Source organism: Microcaecilia unicolor, chromosome 5, assembly GCF_901765095.1.
Source record: "Microcaecilia unicolor chromosome 5, aMicUni1.1, whole genome shotgun sequence".
Lineage (NCBI taxonomy): Eukaryota > Metazoa > Chordata > Amphibia > Gymnophiona > Siphonopidae > Microcaecilia > Microcaecilia unicolor.
In genome coordinates, this window is record NC_044035.1 from 249,741,261 (window position 1) to 249,764,526 (window position 23,266).

The following is a 23,266-nucleotide window of genomic DNA, read 5'->3' on the forward strand; positions in this document are numbered from 1 at the left end:
TCACTTATAAATTAACGTAGAAGAGGTATTTCTATATTCCAGGAGGACTCACATATTTGTATTAAAATTAAAGAGTTAAAGTGGAAATTGAACTTGGGTCCTGTTGTTCAATGTCCACTACATTGACCACTAGGCTACTCCATACACTTGCTTGCTGCTTTCTTATTTATTTGTTACATTTGTATCCCACATTTTCCCACCTATTTGTAGGCTCATTGTGGCTTGCATAGTACCGGAGAAGGCGTTTGCAGACTCCGGTGTGAACAAATACATAGTGGTGTTGTGGTAAGATAAAGTTCATATTAGGAATGGCCATAATATCTAGAACTGTCATAGAGCCTGTTATCTACTTTTTCTGTCACATCTTTGGGGGTGGAGTGGGAGAGGGTCAGTGACCACTGGGGGATTAAGAGGGAGTCATGCCTTAATCCCTACAGTAGTCAGCTGGTCAGTTAGGGCACATTTTCTGGCTTAGTTGTGAATGAAACAGGTGGAAATTTTTTTTAAAAGTACGTCTTTTTTGCCCTTGACCTTTTTTTTATTTCATTATCACTTGAAAAAGTGCAGATTTTAAACCCGCTCAAGTCCCACACAAAACACGCCTTCAACACACCCCCTCCTATTTTGACAAACTCAGTGAAGAACTATCCCAATTCTGCCTTTTCGAAAATCACGATTAAGACGTTTTCACGAGAAAAACGTCCATCTGTCGCTTTGTGCCACTTTTGAGATGTTTTTCTCTTTTGAAAATGAGCACCATGGTCATTTTTGGCTGAAACCAAAAACATGGCTGAGAATTAAAATAACCTTTCGGCCAGACTGACAGAAAAAGTACTTGGGATCGGTTTTGGCATCGTAACTGAAACCAAACCCAAGATTCGGTCATCCTCTAAGTGTCTTATTTTTTACTTTTCCTTAGGGACCTAATAAAATGCATCCTCAACTGTATACCGAAATTTGATATGGGTTTAGGATTGCCATGATCATAACCATTTTACCCCCCTCTATTATCGCTCCTAAATTCCGGTGTATAAGCATTAGGCACTTTTAGTGAACCTTCAGCCTCATGTTATTCCCCTCCAATATTTTGATAAACTCATCAGTCATGATCATCCCAACATCCCTCCTACAACAATCGTGTAAAAATGCATAATTGCTTTGAATGCATGCGTGCGCCCACTCTCCCTGCATGTACAATATTGTGCTGTTGGTTCTTTAAGTTGGTGAAGCTGCTTAGACTGCTGCTGCTTTTTGGCGTACTTCAGCAGAGAGGTGTGGTAGCCGTGTTAGTCCACTTTTAAAGGTAATCAATAGAAGTAAAACAAAATAAAACATGGAAAAGAAAATAAGATGATACATTTTTTATTGGACATAGCTTAATACATTTCTTGATTAGCTTTCGAAGGTTGCCCTTTGTCAGATCGGAAATAAGCAAATGTTGGTAAATGACAGTATATATAAGTGAAACATCAAAGCATTCCAGTGACAGTCTAACAGGATGGGGGTGGATAGGTGAGAGACAGGAAGAGGGACAGGTGAGATATGTATGGAGACAGGAGGGTGACAAAGCAGTACAATTTTCAAAGCAGTACAATGTTATGGTTTATAATGGGCTAGAAAACCCAGATCTTTGTTAAGTCCTGTCTGGTGGATGTCAAAATATGTAATCATTCTGGCTTCAAAGGTCTTACGTTCCTGTATTGTTTTAAAGTTCCCTTTTAAGATTCTTACCATGAAGTCACTGGTTCAGTGTTCTGGTTTTGTAAAGTGCTGCCCCACAGGTGTGACATTTTTATTAGTACTGGCATTTTTTATATGGTGTCTATGTAAATTAAATCTCTTCTTTAGCATCTGACTGGTTTCTCCAATGTAGCAGCCTTCATTGCATTTTTTACACTGAATGATATATACCACATTGGAAGATGAGCACGTGAAAGATTCCTTAATGTTGAATATTTTTCCTTTGTGAATGACTATGGGGTCCTGTGAAATGTTTTGGCATAGTTTGCAGCTGGATATATTGCAAGGATGTGTGCCATTCTTTTCTTTTTGAGTCTGTGTTGGGAGCTTACTTCTAATTAGCTTGTGTTTTAAGTTGGGTGGCTGTTGGAAGGCCAGCACTGGTGGGGATGGAAATATCTCTTTCAGTAATTCATCCTCCTGGCTGCAGATCTTTTATGATTTTTCTTAATTTTTCCAGCTGTGGGTTGTATGTCACTATAAGGGGGATTCTGTCTTTGGCTTTTTTTCTTTGTACTGTAGCAGATTTTCCCTGGGTGTTTTGAGGGAGGAGGCAATATTCTTGGAGATTATTTTGGGGTTGTAGCCTTTCTGTTTGAAGGATGCAGTCAGGGTTTCAAGGTGTCTGTCTCGGTCCCCTGGGTCAGAGCAGATATGGTGGTATCCTGTGGCTTGGCTGTAAATAATGGATCTTTTTGTATGTGAAGGGTGGAAGCTGGAGTTGTGGAGGTAGCTCCATTTGTCTGTTGGTTTCTTGTATATGGATGTTTGTATATATCCATCGCTGATTGAGACTGTGGTGTCCAAAAAATTGACTTTCTCCACACATATCTCACTTGTCCCGCTTCCTGTCTCTCAGCTATCCAACCCCATCCTGTTAGACTGTCACTGGAATGCTTTGATGTTTCACTTATATATACTGTCATCTACCAACATTTGCTTATTTCCAATCTGATGAAGAAGGGCAACCTTCGAAAGCTAATCAAGAAATGTATTAAGTTATGTCCAATAAAAAAGGTATCATCTTAGTTTCTTTTCCATGTTTTATTTTGTTTTATTTCTATGGCGTACTTCAGAAATCGCTACCTTAGGCGACCACCTTGTCTCACCTATTGGTTCAGCAGGCCCTGTCTGCACCTTACTAATCTCAACAGCAACTTCCCCAGTAAAGTCTAAATTGCCCTTCTGCTTCCAGACAAAATCTTGCTTGTCTCCTGTGCATCTTTCAAAAATGTGGCGTATCAAGGCACATTTTCAAAGAAAGAAAAACATCTAAAAAGTGGCATAAAGCAGCATTTGGATGGTTGTTTTCACAAAAATGTCCAAATCGGTATTTTCGAAATCCTATTTTTCAGACGTTTTTCCAGTGGCGTTCCGTGCTTGGCTGACACCCGGGACGGATCGCTGCTGCGCGCACCCCCCCCCCCCGGGTGCAGTGCAACACAGCACCCCCTCCCCCGGTGTGGCACGGCACCCCCCCTGGCGTAGACTCCCCGGCGCAGCGCCTCTCACTCCCCCCCGACAGTCTCCACCTGCCTACCAGCTGAGCTCCGTGCACCCGGCACCTCAAATCTGCAGCACTGCTGACTGTAAAAGAAGAAAACCGTCTCATCGTTGGCCCTTCACTCACTGAGTCCCGCCCTCTGATGTAACTTACTATTTCCTCGAGGGCGGGACACAGTGAGTGAAGGGCGCCCTATTGCTGTCTTGGGATGTCTGTGTGGCCAGTCTACTAAAAATGCTGGCTCCTCCTATATCTCAATGGCTTGATTTTGTGCATTTTTCACTTGGACCTTTTTTTTTCTTCGAAAATGGACCAAGAAGATAAATGCACAGAGCACGAAAACATCCAGCAAATATCAATTCCCTATCCCTGGAAGATTTACAATCTAAGATGTCAATATTTTAAAGGATTTATCCAGGTAGTAGTCCTGTGAGACAGATTTTTCAGCGGCACTATTGGGATAGTGCCGTTCAACATCTTTATAGATAACCTCAGTACTATTATGATAATGATACTGGGGGTAGAAGAGGAGTGGAGACCAGAATTATCCAAGTAGCAGCAATTTTCAGCACTGCTACTAGAAAACTATCTAGTAAATTTAGCACAGCAAAAAGACTGGCCTAAATCTGGCTGAATAATATCACTCTCTGGATAACGCTGGCATCCAACCTGGATATTCAGTGCAGACACTAACTAGATACTGATGCTGAATTTTGCCCATGGTGGCCAGTGTTTAAAAATGCTGACTGCTGTAAGTTCAATATGGGAGAGGGAGGGGATAAGTTTGTATCAGAGACAGTAGAAGATTAGGTGATTTGCCCAAGGTCACAAGGAACACTAGTGGGAATTGAAGCTTGGTTTTCCTGGCTCTCAGCCTGCTGCACTAGCCACCAGGCTACTTCTCTCCTCAGTGTTTGAGAAAGGTATCACACTGACAGTACTGGAAACTGAAGCCCTCTATTTATCCACAGAGAATAGACAACAGCCAGGGGCAATGTGTGTATAGCTGCTCACTCCCCAAATAAAAACAGCAAGCTCTGCAGCCCCTCATACAGGCCTTTTTGTGCCATATCTGTAACATCTGCAACATTTTCTCACGAACACCAAATTTGCCTCTCCTCAGAAATTAAATACTAATCATTTGTACTTCCAGAAGGCCTTTCCAGTTTTTAGCTCCATAGTTTACAACATTTTTTAGGAATAACAAGCAAGGTGTCTAAGTTAATAGGAAGACTGCTGACCTGCTGAGGAAGGGGAAGAAAGGAGGGGTTTGGGCAGCTCCCATTGATTCTGCTTAGCAGGAACACAGGCCCCATAGAGTTCTACGGGCTACAACTGGCCATCTCCCTGGCAGATAGGGCAAGAAGAGACCCTCCCTTCATTACCGCAAAATTCAGCCTCTTACTTTATACAGATATCAAAGCTGATGTCAATCACACAGAATGCTTCAGCCAGTGTTAGGTATGATTTCAAATCAAGTAAATTGAAATGATGATTTTAAATCATTTTGTATGATTTTTTTATTTGAATCAGTCTTTTACCTTGATTTTGATTTTAGATTTGAAATCACATAGTCAAGTGATTTTGTATCTTTTTAGTTATAAAATCCAAAATAATTTGCTGATGGATGTTAATACAGCAAAAAACAGCGGGTATAATTAAATTTGCAGGATAGTGAACAAATGATGGAAGGGGGGAAGGACCTCAGACTGGTGACAAACAGCCTAATCAATAGGATTGCTTATACACAGTCACGGTAATTCAATCATAGGTCTCTCACCAACCTCCTCCCTCAGTGTTCAAATCATGTACAATTTATAATTGTTTTTCAATGCAAAAATAATAAATCCACATCCAGGACATAAAGAGCAAAACTACTTATCTTATCTTCAAACTAGGGCCTCCCCAACGGACCCTAATGGGGCTTCGTCAGGGGAAGGATGCCCTGTGATAAAGTACTGCTCAAATAGCGGACTCTTCTGCCAAAACACAGCCCCGTGTCAGGTCTCTTCTGGTGTCTAATCAAGAACGCTTTTGACCAAACTCCCCTTTGAAAGTTCTTGTGTTATCCTCTACTTCTTCGGTTTGTATTTGGACTTTTGTGGAGGATATTTTCCTGCTTCTTTTTTAGACCTTAGGAAAAAGCCAGCCATATCTTAACAGCAGCATCTACTGGCCAGACTCAATGTGCACACACACACACATACCAGTTCACAGAAGGAGCTATGACCTGTGACCCCGACCATGGACTGCTGCTTAGCTAGTTTTGTTCATCAGGATTAGGATTATTAAGGGGTATTCACTAGTGGCAAGTACATGTTACTGGCACCATAGTAACCTTGAAGGCCAATGGGGCAGGTGGAAATCAACGAGGCCAAAATGATCAGTAGATACAATATTTACAAAATATACTAGATGTTATTTCAGTAATGTAAATAACTTTTCTGCTTTTACACTAAATATCTTTACTCTTTCTTTCACTATGCCATTTTTGTTTTCATTTAGGTATAATTTCCGAGGCTTTCGTTGGTTGCAAGCTATGATCTTTGCCATAGAGGAGATAAACAACACCACCACTCTCCTTCCTAACATAACACTGGGATATAAGATATTTGACACCTGTAACACAGTTTCCAAGGCCCTGGAGGCCACCCTTAGTTTTGTGGCCCAGAACAAAATTGACTCCTTGAACCTAGATGACTTCTGCAACTGTTCAGAGAACATCCCATCTACCATCGCAGTGGTGGGAGCTACTGGGTCAGGGGTATCCACTGCAGTGGCTAACCTACTAGGCCTGTTTTACATACCTCAGGTATTCTATATGTTTCCTCTGGACTACGTAACAATTATTACGAATAAATAAGCATTTCAACATAGGTGACTTAAAAGTAAAAACAAAAAACTAGTTTGCTCTTAGCTCAATCTGAGTTATGTTAGAGATATGGCATTGCCACTTAAATCTTGAATTGAGTCATTTTACCCCTTTCTTAATGGTCTGTTTTTCTCTACTTTAGGTCAGTTACGCTTCATCTAGTCGACTTCTGAGCAACAAGAACCAGTATAAGTCTTTCCTTCGCACCATCCCAAATGATGAACACCAGGCTACTGCAATGGCAGACATCATTGAATATTTTCGTTGGAACTGGGTAGGGACAATAGCAGCAGATGATGACTATGGTCGGCCAGGGATTGAAAAATTCCGGGAGGAGGCAGAGGAGCGGGATATTTGTATTGACTTCAGCGAACTCATCTCCCAGTACTCTGAGGAGAAGGATATTCAGCATGTGGTGGAGGTCATTCAGAATTCTACAGCTAAAGTGATTGTTGTCTTTTCCAGTGGTCCAGACCTTGAGCCTTTAATCAAGGAAATAGTTCAGCGCAATATTACTGGGCGAATTTGGTTAGCCAGTGAGGCATGGGCCAGCTCTTCTTTGATAGCCATGCCAGAATTTTTCCATGTGATTGGGGGCACAATTGGATTCGCTCTGAAGGGAGGGCAAATCCCAGGGTTTCGTGAATTTCTTCAGAAGGTGCAACCCACCCTGTCACGTAGCAATGGTCTTGTGAATGAATTTTGGGAGGAGACTTTTAACTGCCGGATTGTTGGAAATTCCAAGAGTCCTCAAGGTTCCTCTGCCTTTCTTAAGAACCATGATGAAGTCAACAAAGCTAGGAATACCACAGCAGCTTTCCGCCCTCCATGTACAGGCCAAGAGAATATTACTAGTGTGGAAACTCCATATTTGGACTTCACTCATTTGCGGATATCCTACAATGTGTACTTAGCTGTGTATTCCATTGCCCATGCCCTGCAGGATGTATATACATGTACTCCCGGAAAAGGGCTGTTCACCAATGGGTCATGTGCAGACATCAAGAAAGTTGAAGCTTGGCAGGTAAGTTGTCAATGCACAGAGGATCATGCTTCTTTGTGGTCTGAATTATGCAGAACTTTTTTCAGTTTTTTAACTAATTACATCAGAACCAACCCTTTGATAAATTAAAGGACCATGTCAGAGATACATATTAGTAAATTCTTTACCAGGGTTACAAAGTCATGGATTAGTTTCTCTAGAACATGAAATGTCCATTTGCTTTTTGTGAATCTAGATCATAACCATTCCTTGGCATTCAATATTTTACTTCCAGCTCACTATTGAGAGATCAACGCATTCTCTTTTTTGGTCCACTAAGGTTTTGACAAATAGCAACTATTCTTAAAAAGATATTTGGGATGATCACAAAAAATTATTGGTATAATTAAAGATATTTGAGGTAAATAGAGGGGGCAAAGTCCCACCTTGAATGTTTCAGTAAGTCCTCCACATCACTTATTAACTCACAATATTTCTTTACCACCCTATTTCATAAAATATTAGTTAAAGAATATAATTGTATTGTGTGTGGCCTTGTGCATTTATTCATAATTATTCACTTGTGCACCTTTTGTTTCCATCCCAGAACCCCTACTCTTAAATATATTTATTCCAGTTAGTGGTTGAAATATCTCTTGCTAGATGACTGTCGCTATCATGCTGTCATTGTATGGGAGTGTCTGTATTCCTCCCATTATAGTCTATAAGATTGACCACACTGCTTCCAATATAGCCTAAATGGGAACAGTTTTCACAATTTTTTTTTCTTTTCAAGGCAAAAATAGGAAGGGCAGCCTGCACCATGCATTTTATGCCTTTTTTTTCCCCTATCAAATGCCATGAAAAAGAAATGTGAAAAAAAGATTTAGACCCGATATTCAATAGCCCTTATTGATACAGCACCTGTTATCCATACAAGTACTACTACCTGGCCTTATCCATTCATGTTCAGTGGCACTGTAAGGATAATGCCACTGAAAATGATTACAGACTGCCTCAGCACCATGTGGGCAGTTTATAAGTGGGAGCCTCCTCTTAGGTGTCTGGAGCCTATTCTGTAATGGCATCAATGTGCCTGCATTCTGTTATCAAATTATTATTGCAACAGAGCATCAGCGTGTTTATACATATACACCCACAGTTACACCAGCCATAGACCTGGCATAACTGCAGTCATGTAAAAGCAGCAGGTGTGTGTGTAACCAATAGCACTGCCCATGCCCCTCCCATTTGAATGTCCTCAATGCATTTATGCACTATACCACATATGTGCACCTGACAGGGTTGCCAGATGGGAAAAAAAATTCCCAGTCCAACCTGTACCCAAAGGGAGCCCAAAAACATCCAAAGCTGCCGAACAGGCCAACTGGGGTCCCACCCTTGCAAATGTGTTCGCTCTTCCTCCTTGCCTCTTCCCACGTGGCTGCTACGCTCTCTCTCCTCCTGGAGTGCTGCTGCTCTGCTCCTCCTCCTCCTATGGGTCAAATTTGGAACCAAGCCTCATTCCGGCTCCAAATTTGACCAATAGAGTCACAGTAGAGAAAGCCAGAAAGAGAAACCAGCAGTGGCTGCCCAAAAAAACAAAACTGGCTCAAAAAGTCGCGACTGCTGGAAGGTGCCCGCAGCCAGCAGAAAAAAACCCACCCAAGGGAAAACCGCGCACTTGGCAACCTTGGTGCACCATTACAAAATAGCACTTAAATGCTCTTTTGCCATTTATACACATAAGTATACACTTACCCGTGAAAATGCTGGTATTCTGTACATTTAAGCATTCAAATGGTGTGTAAATATGGGTGCCAAGTTACAGATTTGCCCTTCATTCAGATAGTGCCAGTACAGAGTGAGACAGGAGCATGGGCATGCCTATAAATTATCCAAATTGTGGTTATATTCAGGCGCTTCCAGATAACTGCAAAAAGGTCATCCTGAAGTCATCCAAATAATTATCCCCCTGATTCTATAAAGGTCGTCAAAAATTGCACATGCAAATTCAGGCATGTTCCCAATTTGTGCGCACAATTTAACAGAATAATGAGCCAATTAGTGCCAGTAATTAGCTTTTTAACAAGCAATTATTGGCACTAATTAGATTTAATTGGGACTTACCCATGTAAAGTTAGGTGCGGGATCCACAACTAAAATTTTCATGTGGTCCTAAAAAGGGGGCACAGAAATGGGAGGGTCATGGGTGTTTTGGGGCAGATCGCAGCATGGTTTTGAGTTATGCAAGTAATTGTAGAATAAATTTAGGCACGCATTTGAACGTTTTTGTTGGTGAAAATGGCTGTGCCTAAATTTATATGCGACCTCTCCACCTAAGTGTTAATTCTTTAAACAGTGCACTGTTTACTGAATGGGAATGCCCAAACTCCTCCCTCGCTGTTCTAAAATTGTCTAAAATTGTCCAGTTAACTAACCAAATAAAGGACTGAATATCACTACTATCCAGATAATTTATAGGAACACTCAGGCTCCTCCCTCCCTGACCTAAAATTATTTATTTTTATTACATTTGTACCCCGCGCTTTCCCACTCATGGCAGGCTCAATGTGGCTTACATGGGGCAATGGAGGGTTACGTGAGTTGCCCAGAGTCACAAGGAGCTGCCTGTGCCTGAAGTGGGAATTGAACTCAGTTCCTCAGAACCAAAGTCCACCACCCTAGCCACTAGGCCACTCCTCCACAGACTGAATATCATTGCTGTCTTGACCGAGGTGGCACTTGCCGCCCATCAAATATATTCAGCACTGGTTAATAGATAGATATTGGCGCAATACACAATTATAATTTAAATGACCACCGACTGTGGTGGTCAAACATCAGCCTGTTAATCTTTACTCAAAGCACTGTCTGTGCTTTCATATGGTTAAAGCCACTGTCAAAGAGATGATATCACTTTCTCTGCAGAAGATTGTGATACTCATCTTTGTAAAAGCCCTTGACCATATCTTTCATCCTATATAATCAGCCAACCAACCTCATGTAAAACATCACAATCTTGTACTGTTTTATTTTAAACACCATTGGAGTTCAGAATACAACCATCACCCCTGTTTACGATGCCACACTAGTGGCTGCCATGTCTAATGCAGACACAGCCCATTCACTTTGAATGGGCTGTGTCGGCATTGCCACGTGGCAGCCGCTAGCACAGCTTAGTAAACGAGGGGGAAATTTGCCGAAATTCCATGAGCAGGTTAAGCCTGGTTGTTTCTCCAGGTATTTTCTGGTTATTGTTAAGACTATGGGTGTATGATGCTGGTTTTATGCTTTCTCATTTATTTTGTTAATTTAAATTGTTGATTTTGTACGTTCTACTTTATTTTATTTCTTTTATGATTTGATGTTGTGTTATTATTTTGTATTCGACTATATCTATCCGGTTAGAGGGAATTACAGGGAATCATTTTTTATAGGAGATACGTCACATTTAAAGATAAATAAGTAAAAGTATGGATATGAAGTCCTTCAAACAACATGGAAAGCATCAACGATATTTTTTATTTTGTTTTGTGTGGCTTCCCGTCCAAAACACTTAAATCCAAATAAAAATATTGGGCCCAGTATTTAAATGAATATTCAGTGCTGGTACTCACAGATTAGTAGGGGAGGCTGAGGGACTGAGGAAAAGCAGCAGAGGCTGAGATCTCAGAGGCCCCTTCCCCCCCCCCCCCCCCCCCCCCCCCCGCACACACACACTCATCCTTTCTCCTATCCCAGGCTGCCCTGGACTTTAACGCTATATGTCACATGTTTTGAACCGGTGCTAGGGTATCTGGCACAGCACTGCAAACTATTAGTCACCCCACCCCCCTTCCAGTATCTCCTTTCTCTCTCCCCCGTCCTTCCACCCGCCCCCAGGGTTACAAAGCATTTACCTATTACCTGTTAGCAAATGTTCTGTTGAGTCTCCCTCACCTGTCCTGTCTAACTTAAAAAGTTTTTTTTCTAAACAGAGGGTTTCCGGCACAGGAGCAATTCAAACATACTGCCTTCGGCCATCATGGTACTCTCCCTGTGCTGCGGTCTGCCCCATCTCTGATGCAACTTCCTGTTTACACCTGGGCAGACATTGGTGGCAGAGGGAGAATGGCAAAGAGGCCAAAAGCAGCATGTTTGAATTGCTCCCATGCCGGAAACCCTCTGCCACCCCTTGGTTTAACACCCAATGCAGTTGCCCTTCTTGGCAACACATGCAGTACTCCTGGTTGAAGAAGACAAGGCCTGAGATGGCTTCCTAGAAGAGGTAGTGAAGGCCTCTCTTGGGACCGGTGGTAGGAAGAGTTTATTTATTTGTTTAAGAACATTTGTATCCTGCAATATCCAAAAATCTAGCTTAATCCAAAGAAACATATTAAAACAAACAAGGTATAAAATAAAATACATCAGTAAACAAGACATACCCAAACAGTAAAATAAATAAATGATATTGCCAATATGAATTACTACTAACAGCAACACAGCAAGCAAATTTGTAGTTAAAACCACGTCAATAGTTTATTATTGTTATTAAACCCAAATAGATAATGATATTCCAGCTAACAGTTTGGGAATGCTTGCTGAAAAAAAATAAATTTTCAGCTTCTTCTGGAATGTCAGTGGATGTGCAATTAGTCTTAACTCTTTTGGTTAAGACTAATTGCACATCCACTGACTGTTTGAATGACTGTACAAATGTTATCAGCAGGTAAATAAAGCATTAAGCCCCAAATTCTATAAACAGCAACTAAAGTGGTGTGCGCAAATCAGCCTGCATAGCCAATTTAAACGTGTAACTTAATTGCTTAACAAACTAACCAGCGATGATAATTAGCCACTAGCAAGCAATTATTGGCTCTAATTAGAATTTATGCGCACAACTTTCTAAGCTTATTCTGTAAAGTGGCACGTAAATTCTAATGCACGGATCATACAAGAGGTATGGTCATGTGGGCATGGGCATCCCTAAAAATTGCGCACACTGATATAGAATGTGCCCGATCCATGCCTAAATTAGGTGCAGGCATTTACACCAGGTTTTAGTTGGTGTAAATTGTTGCGCCTAAATTTTAGTTGCAGGGACAGGCACTACGTGTATTCTATAAACCATGCCTAACTTTAGGAGAGGAATAACACTAAGTGTGTGTTTTTTTCTGTGCCAATTAGGCGCCAATAGAATCTAGCCCTAAAGGGGCAATTCTATAAGTGGACGCCTCCTTTTAAGAACGCCGATGCTGCTCGGTGAAATCTTATTCATATAGTGAGCACCAAGATTCTATAGTGAAATCTCAGCACCCACATTCCACTATAGGTTGCTACCTCCAGGGCAAGATGCCGTCTGAGGTGGAGCTAACATATGCCCCCCCCCCCCCCCCCGGTTAAGATGCTACCCCTCCGGGCCAAGATGCCGCAGTGGCAGCGATTCCCATACATTGCCCTGCCACTGCCAGCACCCACTTTTTTCTTTTACTGTGGCTGCCTGAGCCTCTGATGAAAAGGAAGTTTCTTCAGAGAAGTGACCGCAGTAAAGGGAAGAAGCGGGTGCCGGCAGTGGCAAGGCAACATATGGGAATCATTGCTGCTTCCAGGTTTGGAACATCACCATGGCGAGTTTATTTATTTATTTATTTATTACATTTGTACCCCCCCCCCCACACACACACACACACACACAAACACACACACACTCAAAGCAGGCTCAATGCGGCTTACATAGTAATAGGGGTTACAGAGTGTTGCTAGAGAAAATATATGTGAAGTATATTAGAATAATGAAAGAGAAGGGAGATAGGATACGGGATAGACATGGGGAATTTTGGTGGGAGCTGTAGTCTGGTTCATTGTTTTTATCTCCTGGATATGCGTTAGGGAGATGGGTTCATAGGGTTAGAATTTACGTAGGCTTGTTTGAACAGGTGGGTTTTTAGTGATTTCCGGAAGGGGAGATACTCACTGATTGAACGGATAGGTCTGGGGAGGGCATTCCAGAGTTGTCTGCCTAGGAAGGAGAAGTTGGATCCATGATAGGTTTTGTACTTAACGCCACAAAGCCACCCCCCGAGATGCCACTCTTGAAGAGTGCCACTTGAGGCCCCCACCTCAGGTGGCCTAAGGGTCAGGCCAACCCTGGCTACCTTACATTTACACACTCGCAGTTATACCAGCAATAGACCTGATGTAATGGCGGACACTTAAATACGGCAAGGGCATGTGCAAACGAGAGCGCTGCCCATGCCTTTCCCTTATTCTGCTCATGTGAAAGCTCCCTTATATTTACGTACTGTGCCACTTACACACACCCTTACAGAACAGCACTTAGTGGCTTAGCTGCCACTTACACATGTTAAGTATACACTTACCCATGAGTGTGCTGGCATTTTGTGCATTTATGTCTACAAGTGGTGGGTAAACGCAGCTTCCCCATTATAGAACTGCCCTTTAAATGCCACAGCATTCACAACTTAAATGAAAAGACAGGGAGAAGGGAGAGTTAGTAGCGCTATAGAAATGATAAGTAGTAGTAGCTAGTATTTAGCTGTGTGAAATTTATTTGTGAATCTATTCAAAATGGTAAACCAGACTATAACAAAAAATCCGTATGTCCACTGGTATCAAACTAAGCACAAAATACACAAACCAAGTAAAACAAGAATCAAACAAATATTACCAAAACCTTATGAGTTCCCAGTGTGTAATATATATATACTAGTATAAAAGGCCCGTTTCCGAAACAAATGAAACGGGCGCTAGCCATGTTTTCCTCGTAGTGTGTATGTCTGTGAGAGTGACTGTGTCAGAGAGAGAGAGTGCGTGTGCGATTGTGTGTCACAGAGAGTTTGAGACTCCATCGCTGTTGGCTGTTTGTAAGAGTGCAGTTTTAATTTTTATTGTTTGCTTTTTGGGGGGGGGTGCTGGAATGAGTGTCTGTGTGAGAAAGTGATAGAGGTGGGGGTCAACGTTGCTGGGGAGGGTGTCAGTGATTGAGTGTGTGATACAGAGAGTGTGTCCATGTACTGATGTCCTGCAGCACTGTGTGTGTGAAATGGGGGGGGGGGGGGGGGGGGATTGGATCTTGCATCAGTTGCAATGGATTGGGGTGGGTAGGGAAGTAGGATCTTGCATCAGTGTGTGTGCATGACAGGGTTGATGCTTCTTTACTGGGAGGGGCGGGGGGCTTGGAGGGTGGTCACCATCGCTGGGGGGGTTGTGTGTTTGTAAGAGTGCAGTTTTTTTTTTTTTATCTTTGCTGGTGTTTTTTTTTTTTTGTTTCAGTAGCAGGGGTGCTGGAATGAGTGTCTGTCTGACAGAGTGATGGGGGGGCTAGCATTGCTGTGGCGGTGGTGTGTTAATGATTGAGGGGGATGATCGTGGGCTTGGAGGGGGCTCGGCGTGGCTGGAGTTTTTTTTTTTTGTAAGAGTGCAGCTTTTTGTTTTCTTCTTTCATTTGCTATTGTTTTGGGTGTACTTTTGACATATAATAGGCTTGTACCTTCTCCTGTTATCAATCTGACCTCCTTGGGGCCACTCCATCTCCTGTCCTTGCCACTAATCCAGGAGTTGCCGGAGGCACAGCCATTGTTCGTCAGGTTGGTGCTTGGCGGTTCAGTGACACGAAGAGTGGGTGGAGGGGCGTGTCCTGTTCTTGTCTTGCAGGGGCGGTGCAAAGGCGGAGTCAGAGTAGCTGTGTTTCGTGCTGTCTTTTCAGAATAAACACACTTCAGGACGGGTCTTGTGAACAGAAGAGGGTCGGTTGCTTTCAGTCTCATGGTGCTAATCCGGAGGCACAGCCATTATTCGTCAGGTTGGCGGGTCAGTGACACAAAGAGTGGGTGGAGGGGCGTGTCCTGTTCTTGTCTTGCGCATAAGGGGGCGGTGCAAAGGCGGAGTCGGAGTTAAACACACTTCAGGGCGTGTCTTGTGAACGGAAGAGGGTCGGGGGCTTCTTTTGAAATACTGAGCTTTGGTGGGTGGTTTGGGGGGCAGTGCGCAAGGGGGGGTGGCGCGGGGGGGTGTTGGACCTCGGACATTCTGTGGGCGGGGCTTCATTTGAACTTCGGAGCTTTGGAAGTGGTTTCCCAGCAGAGTTTGTCCACAGGTGGGTCGCGAGGTTGGTGGCCAGCGTTTCCTAGGCAGGGGGAGGAGTAGGGAAACACGCTAGGTGTGATCCCTTCTTTCAGTTTTCTTTAGGTTTTCCGCCCTCGACGTCATGACGTTTGACACGAGGGCGGGGCAGCAAGTCGTTCAGTGGCTTCACCACCATGAACTTACGAACCGTTCTGGGAGTCTGAGTGACTTCAGAACGTTGTCCTCAGAACGTTGAGGGTGCGTTTTATTATATTAGATATATAAATAAAAATTAAAGAATGATTAAAAAGCAGACCCTCAGAAATTTCACTCACCCATGCAGCAGTCCAGAAAATCTGGTCGCTATAGAGGGTGGACAAGTTTTTCATTCACTGAGTCTTCACACTACCAGCGGCAATCTGGCCCTTTTTCAGCCTTACCATTAAAACCAGCAATGTAATGGAAAAATACAAGCATAAACCTCATCTATACACACTATGAGCTAAATATAAACTTTCACGCAAAATTTGTCATGTGCAGTAACAGTCCTTAACATTGATAAAATAAGTCCTTTTTAATAATATGAAACATCTTCAAAATGTGGATGTACCAAATATTGCAAACACAGCACTTACCTTCATGCTGCCAGACAGAAGCTCCTGTAGCATGGCGGCTCTATAGTTAATGCACCTTCAAAAATATAAACCAGCTCAACCAATGTGTCAGTGTGTCCCCAAGAAGTTGGAGATTGGTCACAAAAAATTTGGTATACACATCAAGCCTTTCTTTAATAGGTTCTCTCTTTAATAACCATCTGGGGAGGGCAGAGATCCTGAGAGTCAGGTTCTTGAATTCTCCACAAATGGTCCTTTATTTCTGCTTCCTGATTACCCTCATTAATAACTGGAAATGTTGCAGGTCTGCTGTTCATAGGTTCTGTTTGCTACATAGTTTGTCAGTTACATATTTGCAGGGTTTTGTATTACTTCACAGTATCTACCAATAGACAGATTTTGTTGCTATTACTGAGGTGACACCACAATTTGAATGCATATTTGTTTTGTATGACAAGCAAGAAATCTGGGACTGATGTGTTGCAAACAGGTTTTTTTTTAAATATGGGATTGAATGGTAGGCAAATTCATACTAAATTTACTGTCAACTATGAAATATTTAGGAGCATTTTTTTCAGCATGCCACATACATGAATATTGTCCATTAGGTGTGTCACAACAGAAAAAGGTTGAGAACTACTGAAGGAGCTGGCGCATTCCCCCCCGGTTAAGGATTCTTATGTTAGGTGATTTGGTAGAAATACAAAATAGTTGAAATACCTTGGGGAGTTTCAAACTTCATGGTGCTGTTGTCCAATGGCAGCTGGTTCCAATTGACCTGGAAGCCCAAAGACCTATAAAAGAATGTCCCATGCTGCAGACCAGAGGCGTAGCTACTTGGGGTCACGGGGGCCTGGGGCCCCCCAGATTCAGCCCTGGCCCCGCCTACCCTTTCGACCCCCCCTTCCCCCCGCCGCCATCAGGTTCCTGTGCTGGTGGTGGTCCCCAACCCCCGCCAGCCGAAGTCCTCTTCAGCCGGTCTCCGGGCTTGCGCTTTGCTGCAGCTGATGTGGAAGCCTAGGATTCTGTTTCTGTGTGAGTCGTCCTGACGTCCTGCATGTTCAACGTGCAGGACGTCAGGACGACTGACATAGAAGAAACAGAATCCTAGGCTTCCACTTCTGCTGCAGCAATGCGCCGGCCCGGAGACCAGCTGAGGAGGACTTCGGCTGGCGGGGGTTGAGGACCCCCACCATCACAGGTACCTGACGGTGGCGGGGGACTCAGGGGAGGGTTGGCGGTGGCAGGAAGGGGGGTCGGGAGGGGCATTGGGGGGTTAAAGGTGGCGGGGGGTTCGCGGTGCCAGGGGGGGGCTAAAATGTGCCCCTCACCTTGGGCTCTGGTCCCTCTCCTGCCGAAGTCTGGCTACGCCCCTGCTGCAGACTGGCTTATATTATGGGATAAAGTGCTGATACATCACCTCTCTGAATCTCTTTAAGTGTTACATTTGAACACCACTTCCAGCCTTTCTCAACCCACAGAATTAGTTTCCAAGAGTTGTTTCCATTAACTCCTGGGAAAATGATGTAGTTACTGTTTTTAAGACAGTGGCACAACGTAGGCACCAAAATACATCAGCTTTGTTTGTGAAGCATCTGTCTGCATTGATAGAACTGAATAATTTAGGAAGCTTGTATAACCTGTATTTGCGTTTGGCCAGGAAACCAGACTCACTGGCCCTACAGCTAAAATGAATGTGCTGATCTGGGAGGAGACAGGATGCCAAATTAGCACCTCATCCAAACTGCAGGCCCACCCACAGGCCCCAGACTGCCCCTTTCCTTTTCTTGTGTTACTGAGTTGTGTGTATTATGTGTGTTCTTAATGTTATCTGCTGTGAACTGTGCAACACTGCAGGTTGGACAAAGTATTTTAATAAATAAATGTGATTTCCTCAAAATTTGCTGTTTCTACTACTACTACTACTACTTAACATTTCTAAAGCGCTACTAGGGTTACGCAGCGCTGTACAATTTAACATAAAAGGACAGTCCCTGCTCAAAGAGCTTACAATCTAAAGGATATGGGTCTGCATGGCTCATCATAGATCATGAGCTTTTATTATCTCAGCCTCTATACTGTGCTATAGTACACCTCTTCAGCTTAGACTGGAAAATAGCTCTATGATTAGTGAGGGCACCCAGAGATTCTGGATTGGTTGTGTGGGTGATTAAAAAGAAGATTCTAGTGTTTGAGTGGTAGGGGGATTTCCTACTGCAATGCTCATATTTATAAGGTATTTGTGTTGAATTTTGATGTAACTTGTATGCAAATTGTGCACTGTTTTGAATGGCTTTCCAACTGAAAAAGTGGTATACAACAGTTCTTAAATACATACATACATTTCAGGACAGGTGACATTGGCAAAGTTGAAGCCCTTGGTTTAATATGTCAACAGTCACTGCAATTAACTGAGATGATGCTTTGAGATAAAACACCAAACACCAAAATATTATTCCTGGTAACCAAAGAAATGAATGCTTTTATACAAAATACAATGAGAGGAAATCAGGAAACCAAAACACTAAGTATCTTTTTCACCTGAACATACCCTGGAAGCCAGGCAGTTTCAGATCCACGCTTACATTCTTATTTTCATCCCATAATCCAAGCCAGTTGCGTACAAGCCATTGACCTTCAGTTGACATTGGTTTCCATGGCTCTCACTTTGTGGTTACATAAGTGGGACTAAGCACTTTAGGAGGCATGACAGGCTTCTACTCTAAACAAAAAAACAGCACCACGGGCCTTTAAAATGGAACAAAGTTCTTTAATGAATGAGCCTTGACCCGACACGGGCCGTGTTTCGGTGACTAGCACCTGCGTCAGGGGTCACAGTGATGACGTGGAAAACTTGGGGAATAACTCGAATATTTTCATCTACAATATTCCTTACCCCACGTCTCACATAGCAAAAGTTATAAAGCACCAAGGCACCTTCACTTTCTGTATCCGGATACAGAAAGTGAAGGTGCCTTGGTGCTTTATAACTTTTGCTACGTGAGACGTGGGTAAGGAATATTGTAGATGAAAATATTCGAGTTATTCCCCAAGTTTTCCACGTCATCACTGTGACCCCTGACGCAGGTGCTAGTCACCGAAACACGGCCCGTGTCGGGTCAAGGCTCATTCATTAAAGAACTTTGTTCCATTTTAAAGGCCCGTGGTGCTGTTTTTTTGTTTGGACTTTAGTTTGTACTTTGTTCCCTCTCTTTTGTTATACCCAGGCTTCTACTCTAGCCATTATGAGATTCTGATTCTAGAAACAGTTGGATATTTCCTTCATGAATCGTTGTTGTTTTCTTCTGCTTGACTTTGGACCACAGCAGTCTAAGCAAAATAGACATTCAGTCCTATATTAATGCTACAGGCATGAGAAGGGATTCTGAGCTGTCTTCATGACTTAGTCTTTGAGAGACCCCCTGTTCAAGTTCTGTGTATATAGGATACTGGAAAGTCAACCAAACATGATCAAATCTTCCCCCTGCAGTAGCACCCCCTGTTGGTATAGCATTGGTGCTGAAGGGTTCAATTTGGAAAGTGTGAGGGAGTGAGTGGTATAGCAACCGGTGTCCATAGGAATACTCCTTCACTGAAGGTGCAGGTTAATCACCTTAAAACAGTTGGCACTAAGAGGATGCAGTTTAGCTGCCTGAAAGCAGGTGGCGCTAAACTGCCAAAGCAAATCCTGGGTCAGAAGGGCAGGACTCAGATGGAAGGAAGGTTAAATGCCCTGAGAGAGTATAGAACAAGTGAGGCCCGAGCATAGGCGCTGACTCCGTGGGTGCTGTGGGTGCTCGAGCACCCCCAATATTTTAACCCACCCGACCTGCCCGCTCTCTTTTCCCTCAACAGTCCTCCGTCTCACCCCTGCCCTCTCTTCCATGTCCAGGAATTTCTCCTCTCTCCCCTCCCCTCCATGTCCAGCGATTTTTCCTCTCTCCCCTCCTCTCCCCTCCATGTCCAGTAACTTGCCCCAAACACCACCTGCCCCTTTTCAGCCCCCCCCCTCCTCTGAGTTCCAGGCCCCCCCCTCTCCTCCAAGTTCTAGGCCCCCCTCTCCTCCCCTCCGAGTTCCAGGCCCCCCTCCTCCGAGTGCCAGTCCCAACCCCAGCCTGACCTCTTCTCTCACAACAGTCCTCTGTCCTCGCCTTGCTGTCACCCAGAATTTAGAACTTATCTTTCCTCGGGTCCCGGCAGCAGTGAAAGGCGAGCAGGCTCGGCTTCAGCCTTCCCTTCTCTCTCAGCTCTGGTCCCGCCTTCGCGGAAACAGGAAATGAGGGTGGGACCAGAGCTGAGAGAGAAGGGAAGGCTGAAGCCGAGCCTGCTCGCCTTTCACTGCTGCCGGGACCCGAGGAAAGATAAGTTTTAAATTCTGGGTGACAGCAAGGCGAGGACAGAGGACTGTTGTGAGAGAAGAGGTCAGGCTGGGGTTGGGACTGGCACTCGGAGGAGGGGGGGACTGGCACTCGGAGGAGGGGGCCTGGAACTTGGAGGAAAGGGGGCCTGGAACTCGGAGGAGAGGGGGCCTAGAACTCGAAGGGGAGGAGATGGGGGCCTAGAACTTGGAGGAGAGGGGGCCTGGAACTCGGAGGAGAGGGGGGGGCTGAAAAGGGGCAGGTGGTGTTTGGGACGAGTTACTGGACATGGAGGGGAGGGGAGAGAGGAGAAATCGCTGGGCATGGAGGGGAGGGGAGTGAGGAGAAATTCCTGGACATGGAAGAGAGGGCAGGGGTGAGATGAGACTTGATGGACATGGAGGGAGGGAGGGGAGGGCAGGGGGGAGAGAGGAGAATTCACTGGACATGGATGAGAGGGGAAGGTAGGGGAGAGAGGAGAATTCCTGGATATGAATGGAGGAGAAGGCAGGGAAGAGAGGAGAATTGCTGGATATGAATGGAGGGGGGAGAGGGGGGAGAAGGGGGAGAGGGGGGAATGCACCACTTGTACAAGAAAAAAAAATTTTCAGCACCCCAATCATTTTGGCTCCTATGGGCCCGAGTGCAGAGGATCCAAGGGTGGCAAGCAGGACTAAAGTACCTGGGAAGAGCAGTGGTCTTAGCAAGGAGTGCTACCCCGTAAATGACAGAGCAGAAGAGGATCGAGGTGGGATAAGGTTGTCTTACAACCTGGTAGACAGTGTGATTTGGGAAGTCAGGGAAAGTGGAACAGTGAGGATTCCAGGAAGACTGTGGGTGTTCTTACCTACAAATGCACTCAGTCTGCTGCCCCTCACTACCTCTCTACCCTCATCTCCCCTTACGTTCCCGCCCGTAACCTCCGTTCACAGGATAAATCCCTCCTCTCAGTACCCTTCTCCACCACCGCCAACTCCAGGCTCCGCTCATTCTGCCTCGCCTCACCCTATGCTTGGAACAACCTTCCTGAACCCTTACGCCAAGCCCCCTCCCTGCCCATCTTCAAGTCTTTGCTTAAAGCCCACCTCTTCAATGCTGCGTTCGGCACCTAACCCTTACCGTTCAGTGAATCCAGACTGCCCCAATTTGACTGCCCCTATCGGACCGACCGTTCACTTGTCTATTAGATTGTAAGCTCTTTGAGCAGGGACTGTCTCTCTTTGTTAAATTGTACAGCGCTGCGTAACCCTAGTAGCGCTCTAGAAATGTTAAGTAGTAGTAGTAGTAGTAGTGTTCAGAAGCAGGCCACGGGAGAGAAAACTTGTAACTATAAGAAGTAACTTTGTATGTTTATTTACCTCTGACCTGTGACTCCAGAGTGAAGTGCAAGAGCTGAGCCTCCAGGAGGGGCCCTGCAAGACAGAAAAGGCAAATCAGCTAGAGTGTACTAGGCTGGCAGAAGTGAATGGGTTATTGACCCAGCAGCTGAAAGAAATGCACGAGAAGGTGTGCATAGAGTATGACAGTGCTTGGGAGCACCAAGAAAAGATGGCAATGCTTGAGAGTAGAATGCAGAGGCAACCCCAGATGAAAGTCTCCGGGGGGGGGGGGGGGGGGGAGAGACCTTAAAAGAGTTGAAGTAGATGACTACCCAGCTCAAGAAGACTACTCAGACAAGGGTTCAGCTGGATAACCAACTGAGAGAAGTCAAGAGGAGAGCAAAAGAAAAGCAGCGGATACAAAGGGCTCATGTCCTGACTCACACCAGGGATATGTCTCTCCAAAGGGAAGATTTAAAGAGACAACTGGAGGAACAATCAGGAATCACGAAGGGCTTGGCTGATGCCTTACAGTGGCCAGCCAAGAACTTGAGGGGGCTCGTGCACAAAGTGCCCTGGAGATGAAGAGTAGATGCCAGGGGCGCTACAAAATGATTTGTAGTAGTTAGTAGTACTCCAAGCAGTTTCAGAATTGGTTCAGTGACAAACCAGGTGTGTGGCAAGTGAACTGACCAGTACTGATAAGGAGGGCCAGTCCAGTGTCCCCAAATTCTGGAGAACAGTCACCAACATAAGTACATAAGTAATGCCACACTGAGAAAAGACCAAGGGTCCATTGAGCCCAGCATCCTGTCCACGACAGCGGCCAATCCAGACCAAGGGCACCTGGCAAGCTTCCCAAACGTACAAACATTCTATACATGTTATTCCTGGAATTGTGGATTTTTCCCCAGTCCATTTAGTAGTGGTTTATAGACTTGTCCTTTAGGAAACCGTCTAACCCCTTTTTAAACTCTGCTAAGCTAACCGCCTTCACCATGTTCTCTGGCAATGAATTCCAGAGTTTATTTATGCGTTGGGTGAAGAAATATTTTCTCCGATTTGTTTTAAATCTACTACACTATAGTTTCATCGCATGCCCCCTAGTCCTAGTATTTTTGGAAAGCGTGAACAGACGCTTCACATCCACCTGTTCCATTCCACTCATTATTTTATATACCAAGTATGTGAGTGTATTAAGTGAGCTGCTGCTGCAGGCCTATGAGGAAGCCACCTTGAAGCAGCTAAAGGACATTACAGTGAAGTTCTCAGAGATTGGAAAACTTATGAGTTTTGTGTTGGTGTTTCGCCCCAAATCATTGCAAGAGGTGAAGAGTTTGAGGGCCCAGCTCAAAAAGGAGTTTCGAGCAAAGGCTTATACTGGAATATAAGCAAACACTGGAGGAACAGCTGAGAGAGACCAGCCAAAAGAGGAAGGAAAGGCAACTGGAAGAAGTACAGATTGCTAGACCAGAGTTTGCGCTGCCTCAAGAGCGCTGTGGGTTGAAATCTTGACATCAGATGACAATGCTGATACTAGAAGTATCAGGTCAGGAAGACTGTAATCTGATTGTTACTGAGCAGGATGGTCAGTCTCAGTAGCATACCAAGGGCGGGGTGGTAGTGGACCACCCCGGATGCAGGCAGCAAGGGGATGCACTTGGTGCTCAGACCATGTGCATGGCTGTGGCTCTGCCAGTCCCCTGCCCCCTCTAACGTTACTTTCTGTTACATGGCAGGGGACTGGCAGAGCCGACAGCCGCACACCTGCTCCACGCACCCCCTTGCTGGGAGGAAAGGTCGGTAATGC

At 44.5% G+C, this 23,266-nt stretch overlaps 1 protein-coding gene across 2 annotated transcripts in view; it reads left to right on the plus strand.

Annotated features, from left to right (window-relative positions):
* The window catches only part of CASR (calcium sensing receptor), a 227,488-nt gene that overhangs the window by 112,026 nt on the left and 92,196 nt on the right, over positions 1–23,266 (plus strand). For both annotated transcript variants that reach the window (XM_030203971.1, XM_030203972.1), the window contains exons 3-4: positions 5,750–6,056; positions 6,259–7,140. In XM_030203971.1, the coding sequence (XP_030059831.1) occupies positions 5,750–6,056; positions 6,259–7,140 (1,189 nt within the window). The remainder of the gene's footprint in view (positions 1–5,749; positions 6,057–6,258; positions 7,141–23,266) is intronic.